The sequence below is a fragment of the Ursus americanus genome, chromosome 3 (genome assembly GCF_024610735.1).
Source record: "Ursus americanus isolate L20-20 chromosome 3, mUrsAme1.1.p, whole genome shotgun sequence".
NCBI classification, from domain to species: Eukaryota; Metazoa; Chordata; class Mammalia; order Carnivora; family Ursidae; genus Ursus; species Ursus americanus.
The window spans coordinates 98,147,797-98,160,571 of NC_142129.1; the positions used below are offsets into that span (position 1 = coordinate 98,147,797).

At 45.9% G+C, this 12,775-nt stretch overlaps 1 protein-coding gene across 1 annotated transcript in view; it reads right to left on the bottom strand.

Moving 5' to 3' along the window:
- Positions 1 to 1,355: 1,355 nt before the first annotated feature.
- Positions 1,356 to 12,775, bottom strand: part of COBL (cordon-bleu WH2 repeat protein) — a 264,114-nt gene continuing 252,694 nt past the window's right edge. Inside the window, exon 17 of the mRNA XM_087860644.1 lies at positions 1,356 to 2,688. Coding sequence (XP_087716770.1) covers positions 2,671 to 2,688 — 18 coding nt within the window. The 3' untranslated portion in view covers positions 1,356 to 2,670. The remainder of the gene's footprint in view (positions 2,689 to 12,775) is intronic.

Sequence of the window (12,775 nt, forward strand, 5' to 3'; positions counted from 1 at the left end):
GGATGCTATCTGTATTGATGCTGGGCTAACAGCTATAAATCAGGTGTTCTCCCAGGGCCTACAGGCAAAGTGCTCTGGACCCAAGAAGCCTTTTCAGGCCTGCTGTCTGCTCTCCTTGCTGTGGTCACAAAGGCAGGGGTGAGGCAGAGGTGAGTAGCACTGTGTGGGAAGGGCAGAGCTAACAGGAAGAAGAGCTTGCAGGGGAGCAGGGAGGAGGGCTTGAGCATAGCAGACACATGTCAGGAGCAAGGTCTTGAGGGCAGGGTTGGGGTACCCGCTGACGGGTGGTTGGTGGTGGGTGCATTTCTTGCAGGGGGGTCGCAGGAAGAATGAACAATTGCCACATGTTCTCATCCTGCAACCTGGTGCTGGTTCCATACTGATGTGGGAAACAGGTGGAGGGAGGGGACGTAGGCCACAGGGAGCCTTCTAGGCTGAGGAGTTTCGATTTAGTGCTGGAGGAAGAGGGGAGCCTGGAATGAGAAGCATGTGATTGAGTTGTTCCTCATCTGGAAAATGGCATCTCGCCACCACTCAGATTTAGTGAGAACAACCAAGAACAGTTGTGAAAACACTGTGGAAAGATCATAGCACAGCCCAGGAGGCTGTATCAGTCCCTGTTCCACAGCTCAAAACCCAAGGCTTGAGCGCAGCTGGAAATGCAGGATAGAACACAATTTCAACAAAGAGTAAATTTAGTATAAAGTTGATCCCTTCCCTCAGGAGAAAAAGGAACCAGGGATGGGGTGCAATCAACTGGACAACCTTTCTAATTCTCGAGGCTCACTTCTGGGCCCACTGCATCTTCTCCTCTCTTGCTCTGGCTGAGGAGCGAGGTGGCTCTGGGAAATGTGGCACTGTGTTGTGTGCAAAGACTACAGGGTCAGAAGCTGGGAAACTCCATATTTTTGCATGACCACCCATGCTTCACACTGGCCTCTTGGTTCCTCCAACACACTGGGCAGATCCTGCCACAGGGCCGTTGCTCTTGCTCTTTCCCTAGCCAGTTACACCTCCACCCATGGTCTGCTCTTTCATTTCCTTCAGGGTTTTATTCAAACATCACTGTATCACTGAGGACTCTCTTCATTACCCTATTTCACTCTACATCCCTTTTCCTGGTTTTCTCCTATGCGCTATTGGCTTGTAAATATATTCAATATTTTGCTTACCTATGTTGCTTATGGTCTGTCTCCTCCCCTGTAAATAACTCCATGAGGACAGGGATTTTTGTTTGTTTTGCTTTCTGCTGCCCAGAGGAGTACAGCATGCAGTCATGAATATTTATTCATCGAATGACTGAATCTCTCCTTTCTACTCTGGGATAAAGGCATAAAGTCATGAAATTCACACAATGGTTACAATTTCATTTTTTTTTAATTTGTGGCACTAAAAGACACATAGAGACAGTGTGGTTTAAGAAAGACAGGCCGATGCTCTTGCTGCACCAGGAAGGTGAGCGACTCTCCTCAGACAATGCAGAGCGAAGTTTCCATTCTACATACGCCTCCATCTGAAACAGCTGTGAAATGTTAAAATGATCTCACTATATTTGTTGTTCCATTAAGAGAGAGATTTTAGTTCATGAACTCCTCTTGATTTCTATTCATCTCTTAAGGAGCTCTTTTCAACGCAACAAAAGACTTTAGAGAGAGAAGTGAAAAACTAGCGCTGTGTCTAAACTTTATAAATACCGGGGCAGAATACCGGGTGCTAAGAATGGCCTTCCGTATGATACAGGGGTGCCACTGATGCGCTGGGCAAATGCGCCCAGACTGAACCCAAACTGTGAAATGTCCGCACAGTTTCGATCCAATCATGGCGACACGCAGACACCAAATGTCCCCATTCTTGGCCCCGTGCAGGATTTCGGAAGGTTCTTAGGGAAGTCACCAGGCTCCATACACAGCCCTCCTGGGGGTGGTGGGGTTCATTCTACTTCCCAGCCTGCTGGGGACACCAGCGATGTGGGGCGCTGACTGTCCACACCAATGCCTTTCTGATCTCTGTCACTGTCACCCACGGAGAATCAGAAACGCCTGTCCAGACATCAAGTGTGATTTTATTCTGGGTGATAACCGTTGATTTTTTAAAAGCTTAGTTGGTCAGATCATGGTCTGCGACCCTCTGTGAGGTTGTAACCCCACATTTTTGAGGGATAAAAATCTAATGGTTTCATTACTCAACAAAGTCCTCTTTCTCTCCTTTCTCACTACCAAAGCATCACAGGGTGTATTACATTCAGATTGTTTCAATTGGTTTATACATATTTCCTTAGAATACAAAAGATTTCAAACAGCTAAATGGTCTTAACCATCTCTATGTGGTAAAATCTCAAAGGTCTAGAATCAGTCTAAGGTCACCATCATTAAGTGTAGTGCTGGGCTCCAGCATTTATAACCCCATTAACCTGCCAACAAGAATAGTTTATTGGCAACTTTAAATATTCAGAGGCAAACACGTTTCCTTGGCACACAAGCCGCACAGCTGAGCAGCATCTCGCCTTCCCTTGGATCCATTTTGCAGGACTGAAAAATCAATTGTGTGAGTTTGGCCTATAGACAAGAAAGTTCACCAAATCCCAATGCCCCCTGCCACGTGGCATCCTCAAGCGGTGACTGTGGACGGCTCACAGGTGGGCTTCTGCCACGATCTGATCTTCTCGATGATTTACACGAGCAAGGGCACCTGTAGTGGACAGAGAGCCGCAGTTACTCAGGGGACCTGGATGAGCCAATGGGGTTGGTCCAGGGCACACAGATCCGGGTGCTGAGGAGCTAAGTGCAAGAACATCCTTGCCATTACTCTTCTAGCAGGAGTTCCTGCATCAATACCCATTCTACTCACAGCCCCAAGGAGAACATTTCTGGAACACAAATATGCTTAAACACTTCCAGTGACTTGCTCCTGCCAGTTCTTTTTCAGGAAAGAAAGTACGAACCCGCTGTGGATAGTACATCTACAGGTCCCCCCCATTCTGCCATAGCCGTCAGCTGCCCCCAGGCCCCTGCCCTTCCTGAACCCCTCCTGGCTTCTGGGATCTGCTGTGGTCTTTCCCTCCTTGAGACAGACTTTGCATGTGGGGTTTCTCTATTGGGGATGCACCTTTCCAGCTGGAAAGCTCTGAGTCCTTTGGGAATAAGTGTTCATACTATCTCCAGGGAGAGGCTCTCCTGACCCCAGTCCTTATCAGGGCCAATGCAGTCACCCCTACTTCTGTCAGCTACCCCAGTCTGCTACCGTGTTCCAGGCTCCCTGGTCCCTCACTGCTGCAGAGTGGCTCCTTGAGGAGGAACCATGGGACTTTCATTCCCTCCTCTGGGCACAGAAGCTACTGAGAGCTCAGTATTTGTGGCATGAATGACTGAATGCACAGGCATGACCCTATTCCACTGGATGTTCAAGCTCAAAGTTCCACTCTTAGCTTCACCCTGCACCCTCCTGTCCAACTGGAGAAAATCTGATTTGTAGAATTTCAAAGGAGGTATTTCAATGGCTTTAAAGGCTAAGGTTAGGGGCACCCTGGTAGCTCAGTCGGTTAAGCATCTGACTCTTGATTTCGGCTCAGGTTATGATCTCAGGGTTGTGAGATCGAGCCCTGAATCAGGTTCTGTGCTCAGCGCAGAGTCTGCTCAAGATTCTCTCTCCCTCTACCCCTCCCTCCACTTGAGCACACACACACTCTCTCTCAAATAAATAACTCTTTAAAAAAAAATAAAGGCTTAGGTTAAACAGTTTCCAGTTTGAGGAAATTACAAATAAAACTGCTTTGTATATTGCATGTGAATACAAGTCTTTGTATTTACACAGGTTTCGATTCCCTTGGGTAAATACCGAGGAGCAGGATGGCTGGGCCACATGGTAGCTGCAGGTGTAACTCTCAAAGAAAGTGCCAAATTAGACTGCAAAGTAATTGCAGCGTTTTACCCTCCCACTAACGGGCCTTGAGGGTCCCAATTGTTCCACATCTTGACAGCATTCTGTACTGTCACTTTCTACTAAAATTGTAGCCATTTTGGTAAGTAGCTGGAATCTTATGGTTTTCACTTGCATTTAAATACCAATCAAGATGTGGAGCATCTTTTCATATGCTTATTTGCATCTGTATATCTTCTTTAAGTGTTTATTCAAATATCTTGCCCATTTATTGATTTGTTTGCTTTCTTACAGTTTCTTTATGAATTCTAAATATATGTCCTTTATGAAATAAATGCTTTGCCAATATGTAGTTGTCATATGAGGCCTCTATTGTCACTCTCTTAATTGTATGTTCTTTTGAAGGGCAGAAGGTTTTAATTTTTATGAAATCCAATTTATCAATTTGCCCTTTTATGGATTGCGCTTTTGGTTTCAAATCCAAGACTAAGCCACGGCCACAAAGATTTTCTATGTTTTCTTCTAGAAATTTTATAGTTTCCAGTTTCAGATTTAGATATATTAATGGTGTGAGGTATGGATCAAAGTTAATTATCATGCATTGGAATATCCAATGGTTGCAATGCCATTTAAAAAAAAAACAACAACAGCTGTCCTTTCTCCTGAATTGCCTCTATACCTTTGTCAAAAATCAGTTGTCTAAATAAATGGGTCTATTTGTGGGCTCTCTAGTCTCTTCCACTGACCTATTTGATTATCAGTTACCAGACTGTCTTAATTACTTTGGCATTATTCTAAGTATTGAAATGAAGAAGTGATAGTCCACTGACTTGAATCCTTTTCAACTTAGTTTTGACGATTCTAGGTCTTCACAGTTCTATCTCAATTTTAGAAACAGCCTGTCAATTTCTACAAAAAGCCTATGGGATGTTGACTGGGGTTACATTGAATTTACAATTCAATTTGGGGAGCATAGCCATATTGAGTTTTCAAAACAGGAGCTATCCACCTATTTATTTAGGTCTTCTTGAAATTCTCTCAACAATGCTTTGTGGTTATGTACATCTTTGGTGAAATTCATCCCTAAGTATTAATATTTCTGATGTTCTTGAAAATTATTATTTAAAAAAAATCTAATATCTGATTGTCCACTGCTAATACTTAATAATACAGCTGTATTTGTAATGTTGCTGTATCCTATAACATTGTCAGACTTACTTATAAACTTAGAATCTATCTGTAGATTCCACTGTGTTTTCTAACATAGACTATCATATGGTTTGTAAAAAGAGCTTTATTTTTTTTCTTTGCAATAGGGATGTATTCCTTCCCTCTTCCTTCCTTCCCTTTCCTTCCTTCCTTCCTTCCTTCCTTCCTTCCTTCCTTCCTTCCTTCCTTCCTTCCTTCCTTCCTTCCTTCCTTCCTTCCTTCCTTCCCTCCCCTGCCTTACAATGGTTAGCACCTCTAATACAATGCTGAATAGAATGCAGACATTCTTGCTTTGTTTCTGATTGTAGGGAAAAGTATTATCTCTTCCATCATTATCTATGATATTGGCTGTGGGTTTTCCATTGATGCCTTTTATCAGCTTTTTCTTTACCTACTTTACATAAGTTTTTATCAGAAATGGATGTTGAATTGCCAAATTCTTTTAATGTGTCTATTGAGATTATAGGGTTTTTTTCTTGTTTAGTTTGTTAATATGAGGAATTTTTTTCTCAAATATCAACCCAACTTTGCATTGTTGAGCTAAACCCCACTTGAATATGATGTAATTCTTGTTACATATAGTTGAATTTGATTTGCTAAATTTCAATTTAGGTTTTTATTCATCTATGTTCATGAAGACTATTGCTCTATAGTTTTATTTCCTTGTAAGATCTTTGTCTGGATTTGGTATTAAGATAATATTGTCTTTGTAGAATGAGCTGGGGAATCATCTCTCTTCCTCAGGAAATTCTGAACAAAACTTATAGAAAATTTGGATGTGCTGCTTGGTGAATGTTATATGTTTGATAGAACTCACCAGTGAAGTCACCTGGGCTTGGTGGCAGTGCTTTGATTTTGTGTGTGTGTGTGTGTGTGTGTATGGGTGGGGGAAGGTTTCTGACTTGTAATCACACTTTAATAGACATAGGGCTACTCGGGTTATCTATTTCCTTTTAAGTGAGCTTTGTGCCTTTCAGAGACTTCGTCTATTGCATAAAGCTGTTCATAATGTTGCCTTGTTATCCTTTTATTATCTGTAGAATCTGTAGTGATGTTACGTACCTCCTTCCTGATCTTGACAAATTGTCTTATTTTCCCTGATAAATCTGGCTAGAGGTTGAGCACCTTTATTGGTCTTGTGAGAGAGTAAGCTGTTGGTTTAATTGATTTTGCTTTATTCTTTTTTCTTTTTTTATTTCATTGATTTCTGCTCTGACCTTAATGATTTATTTTCTTCGGCTCACTCTAGGTTTAATTTTTACGCTTCTTTTTCTAGTTTCTTAAGGTGGAAGTGAGGTCATTCATCTGTGGTCTTTCTTCTTTTCTAATATGGCAATGTGGTGCTATAGGATTCTCCCCCAAGGACCGATTTTATAGTAGCAAGCACACTTTATATTGTGTTTAAACTTACATTTGGTTCAAAATACTTTGCGATTCCCCTTTTGAGTTTTTTCTTCGACCCATGAGTGATTAAGAGTCATGTTATTTAGTTTTCAAATATTTGGGATTTTCCAGAGATGATTTTGTTATTGATTTCTAATTTAATCCTGTTGTGGTCACAGAACGTACATAGTAATATTTGGATTCTTTAGCTATAATTATATTAACTGTCTCCATATCCTCATCTGCCAGTTTTAACATCTGTGTCTATTTCAAGGAGGTTTTCATTGATTTGTTTTCAGCACACAGTGTTTCATCTCCTCCTGTGTCTTTGCAACAATGGTCACCTTTGATTGGATGCTGGACACTGTCAGTTTTACCTTGTTGGGTGCTAGATATTTTTGCATTCCTACAAACATTCTTGAGCTTTATTCTGGGATGCAATTATGTGAAAACAGTTTGATGGTTTCGGGTGCTGCTGTGAAGATGTGCTGTGGAGCGTGAGAGCCACACAGAGTCTTCCAGTCTGGCTGTGTGAGCTCCAGGTGCTGCTGCTTCTTACCATACCACGTGGCTCTGTCCCGGCCTCACGTGCATGTGCCCATCAGCACTGCACTATTCCAGGGGACCCTCTGCAGGCCTCCGGAATTCTCTCTCCACACTGCAACCTGCTGTTTGGGGCTCTGTGCTGCACACCTTAGCTGCCTCGGTGACCCCAGACTCTCAGCTCTGCTCCCCAAATCAGGAAGTCTGCTGGCCAGTGCTGATTTCCACTGCTTGCACGATGGCTGGGGAGCTTCCTGTCTCTCAGGGACCCTGTTCCTTGTTGCCTGCTGTCCAGTGACTTCAAAAACCATTGGTTCTTACATTTTATCTGAATTTTTGGTTATCTCAGGTGGGATGGTAATTCCAGTCTCTGAAACTTCATCTTGGCCATAAGCAGTCATTCCCAAGGATTCAAACAGGTGAGAGTTGAACATATTTGAAAAGCTTTGTTTTACTCCCTTCCCTATTACTCTGCCAGAGGCGTAGACTTGTCCATGTCCCCTGCACTGGGCTAGCCCCATGTCTTCTATCTTGTCCTCTCTCCAGGCTTGTCCCAGGCTCTCCCTTCTCTAGCCAGCCCACACGCAGCCATGCCAGTGATACTCCTCCTTTGAGCCAGATAATGAAAGCAGCCATAAATCACCCCAAAATATGTGCATAAATGTGTACATATGTGTATATAAGCACACAAATCCCAAGAACAGGGAATTTTAAGTAACTATTTCAGTTTTATTCTCCCCCAATACTCATCCAAAACCAAACTCAAACTTAATGGGGGTGAGGACTGTACAAATGGGTTTTGAACTCATCAGATACTGCCCTTAAGGTATGTGCATTTCACTGTTCAAACATTTTATCTCAAAAACAATCATAAAAAGTATGAGCCTCGAATAATACGCACACTAAATTATTTAGGAGCGAGGTGTACTGGTGTTCGTAGTTTACTTTGAAAATCCATAAGAAATAAAACTTTGTGTGGGTGGGTAGGGGGTAGATGGGTGGGTAGATATGCTAAGTGAAGTCAGTCAGACAGGGAAAGACAAATACTGTATGATCTCACTTATATGTGTAATCGTCAAAAAATCAAATATGAGAAGCAGGGGGTGGAGGGAAGGGAAACTGGATGAAGGTGGTCAAACGGTACAAACTTCCAGTTATAAGATACAGAAATACCAGGGATGTAATGCACAGCGTCATGCCTACAGCTCACACCGCTGTAACTCATGGAGGGAAGCTGTTTAGAGAGTAAATCCTAAAAGTTCTCATTACAAAGGGAAACACCTTTTTCTTCTTGTATCTACATGAGATGATGAATGTTAACTTACAGCAGTGATTGTTTTATAATATATGTATGTCAAGTCATTCTGCTGTATGTCCCAAACTTATACAGTGCTCTTATCAATTATATCTCAATAAAAGTGGAAAAAATAGAGGTGCCTAGGTGGCTCGGTCAGTTAAGTGTCCGACTCTTGGTTTTGGCTCAGGTTATGATCTCAAGGTCGTGAGATCGAGCCCCGTGTCAGGCTCTGTGACCAGTGGGGAGTCTGCTTGAGATTCTCTCTCCCTTTCCCCTCCCCCTCCCCCCTGCTCACAAGCAATTGCCCTCTCTCTCTAAAAAAAAATGGAAAAAAGAATGACCCTTAACAAAGATATCGTTTACCAAAACTTAAAAAACACACTACGTACGTGTGCAGAGTTGAGAGTGCACATTCTGGAGTCTGATTCTGCGTGCAGTCTGGGCAAGTCTCAGGGAGCACCTCACTTGCCAGCCCCTCCTTGTACAGGGGCTGGGGGTGTCAGAGCATCTCTGCAGCAGAGCAAGCAGACAGTGGGGTCTGCCACATGCCTCACTCACCACCACGACCCCTCACCACCTTTCCTTCCACGGAGCTTTCCAGTGGACGAGTTGGGGTGACAACCAGATGAAGGTTTGGGGGTGGGGGAGGAGATAGTTCAGCATGCCTCTGTCACCTAAAGCCAGGCACATTGGGAGAAGCTGCCTTCAGAGAGCAGTTCCCTGCTGCTAAGGTCAATCTCTCAGGGTGCAAAGGGTACATGGGGGCGTGGGCTGCTGGGGCAGTTCAAGGACAGGACGGTGAAGCCAGGAGGGGCTGGCCTTCGCCTGCTCTCCTGGCAGCAAGCCTGCTTCTGGTGGGCCCCGAAATCTGAGTATCAGAGAGCCAGAGTCCTGGACTGGTGAATATTTGAATCGATGGCTGGGTTGGAGACCTGGAAGGCATGCTCACCACCACCAATATCAATATAATGGTTGAATCCAGATTTGAAAAGTTCTCAGAAAATTAAGACAATATTTAGAAGGGGAAAGGAAAACTTCTTAGTAATATATAAAAATGGAAATTGCACAAGGACAGCATTAAAATGATTTGGCTCAGACAACAATTCAACAACAGCGAGCTTGGTGGTTCCGTTAACCACAAATGTATCATAAACCATACTGACGGCCACTAGTATCGACCCAAATTTAAGCCACATCAGTAAGTGAATGCTATCTGGGCTGAGGCAAGGGATAGCTTTGCTTCCTGAAAGATCCTCTTTTGTTCTGGTTGGACAAGAAGAAAATCAGTGAAGGGACAAAGCTTAGAGTCTGAGGCCAACCCGGAAAGCTGTAAAAATATCCAAGTTTCGTTTTGTTTCCTTGCCTGCCAAGGAGAATGACGTTTCTATGGAAAGAGGTGAAAGGGACAGTGGTGACAGGGAAATGGTGTCCAGGGAAAGGAAAGGAATCGTCAGAGCGGCAGGACTTGCTAGTAAGCTCCCGGCTCCCAGAGGGGACAGATGAGCTCCGGGGCGCTGACGAGCTGTTGGCCCACTTTGCGGACTGGAAATGGGACCAGTGAGGGAAGACACGGGACGCACAGAATCACAGAACTCCTCTAATTTTCCAAAGGAGAAGATGATTCTTGGCGAGATGTTATAGTGATGATGGAGTAGACAAGTGATGGGCGCACGGATGCGGGATGGGCTGGGTTCCTAGGTGGGAGCTGGCAAACACGGCAGGCAAAGGGTGAGTTTGTTCTCTCTGTCCCGTGTCCATGTAACTGGTACTGAGTGCCCACCGTGTGCCAGGAACAGTGCGCGGTGCTGTATAGTCTGGTAGGAGGGGCAAGCACCAAGCACGTGGCACTGATGATTCCAGAAATTAGAGCTGTGGTTTGATACCAAGGGAGCTGTCCTGACCACCCAGGAACTGAGGGGGACTTTCTGAGGGCTTGTACTTAACGCACGCACATGTGGGATGAGTGGGGGTAGCTGGTAAAACATGGGGCACAGCGTGCCAGGAGCAGGGGGCAGCATTTGTGAGGGCCCCCAGGAGTCACTGCATTGGTGGCTTCTCAGGACAGGCTTTCCCATGTGCCCCCTAGAGAAAGAACAGGTCACCTGGTAGATCCGAACAGCGTAGAAGGATCACACGCCAAGGGGCAGCACAGTGGAGCTGACCCATCTGTACCTCGGAGCCTGTCCACTTTAACCCAAACCTTCTCCAGGGTCACAGACGAGCAGCCCAAACTTGGCGTGTGATGGAATTCTGGCTCAGGTTGGGTCTCCTGTTCTGACACAAGTCACAGCTCCCAGCCACAGGAACGTGGCTTCTCTGACCCTCCAGGGACGACACCTTTTGGCTTGGAGGAAAGAGGTCTGCTGGTATTGTTGGTTTCTGTCCTGGCGTGGGGGCCTCCTGGACATTTATGGTGACAGCATCACCTGTCTGATCATGTCTCATGGGGTCTACAGTCAAGGCCAAGTGTCATGACATGTGCGTGGTCAGCATTAGTCCATTCCTGCACTGGGAGGATGCACCCATGTGGAGTCAGGCTTAGCAGCAGCGCCCACCCGCTTCAGGCCGGGGGTAAGTCTGACGTCTGTGCCCTGCTTGCCTGTCTGTGGGATGGACACCACAGCCTCCACGCCCAGGAAGGCGACAGAGCGTGGGCCTGGAGGAGAGTCAGGACATACAAGGGCGTTCATCACGTCCCTAACTTGGTGAGAAGGCCCCACGGTCAACAACCAACTCCACACCCTCTCTTTCTGGTAAGAGCCCACGAGGGCGCAGACCCTGCCTCGTTCACTCTTCTGTCGTGAGCAGGACCACAGGCTCTGGACCCTGGGGGTTTCTCAGGAAATGCTTGCAGAGTAGATGGCTGGAAATGTGAATGTTTTAAATATAAACACAGATGCATAGGGTGCTTGGAGTTCATTCCAGGCTCCTGAAGGAACGCATTTAAGACAGACCGCTGAAGGCGGTCAGACACAGACAGGCTCCCTGTTACTGTGAGTGCGGGATGGAATTGGGGAAGGAAGTGGTTGCTGGGCTGTGCATCTGAGCCCTGCACTCAGGCAGAGCAGGGGTGCCACTGAAGAAGGACTGGCAGACAGAGTGGGACTGCAAGTGCTCTGACCTGGGGCTGGAAATTTCTTTGATTGCCACAAATACAGAGGCAGAGAAATTATCTCGTTCACACCGTGAAGGCAAATGTACTTTTAAATGCTTTGAAAAATGCCATTTTTTTTTTTTTTAAAAAAGGCTCCACGCCCAGCATGGAGACCAACATGGGGCTTGAACTCACAATCCTGTGATCAAGACCTGAGTGGAGATCAAGAGTCAGATGCCTAACTGACTGAGCCAGGTACACATGCCAGTGCCAGTCATTTTTAAGATAATTATTCCTTATGTGTCAAACCGACCCTTTTGTCTTTTACTGTAAGTAGCATCCCTGCCAATGCAAACCTTGTATGTTACAGGCTGGGGGGGCGAGCGATTGTCCGTCCTCGGAGTTTTAGCCCTGACCATCCTGCCTTCCTGCGAGTCCTTCCAGAATGCCTGGGCACCCCAGTTAGGAGGACGAGGTTGGACTGACAACTGGAGGAGGGGAGCCAGTAGACTGATGCATGGGGGCCCCTCATGCCAGTCCTGGGAGGGCCAGCACCATCCCTCGGGTCCATGAAGTCCTCCTGGCCACACCCGACCTGGAGCCCTCACTGAACACCCAGGAGCTGGTGAAGGAGAACTGCATACACTGAGTGCCCACAGAGAGCTGGGCCCACCCTATGTGGACCCCGGAATCCTGCATTTATCACATTTTCCTCAAGGTTCTACGACTCTAACAGCCCAAAAGATAAAAGGAAGCAGAAGAAAAAGAAGAAGAAAAGAGCAAATGATTTAAGATTCACCTGCCGTAACATATACCCCAGAGCACATTTGTGGCAAAGCCCACAGAGATCCTCATGGTCCACACCGAGCAGAGAAGAGCCAACTAACCAGGCTTTGGGGAAAATACTTAGGTGGGCACAGACCTTCCAGTGCCTGCCCTCCAAGGCCCCACCTCCATCAGCGGGTCTTACGTGATTCTGAGATGCAGAGCACAAGGGGGTGGAGCAGTGACCCAGTCCTGCACGTTCAGCGCTGAGGTCATCCATGCACACGGCAGCACAGTTGGCTAGAGTGGTCACAGAGAGCAGAGGGACATGATCCCCTGTGTCACACTCCTCCTGGTCACTTTTGCCCAAGGGCATCTTGTAAACTGTACAGGCCATCAAAACCTCGGCTGGGCCATATAAACACGCACTGCATGGACCTTCCCAGGATGGATAAGGCACGTCACAGCAGTTCTACTCATCCAAGAAACAATCAACACGAAGGCCTTTGGATGCCACTTGAAGCAGCCGAAAGAAAGCAGAGACCATGAGAGAGAAGAGCCTGGCCTCGGCCCAGGCTAGAACCTGGTGGCACGGGACCGCCCCTGCA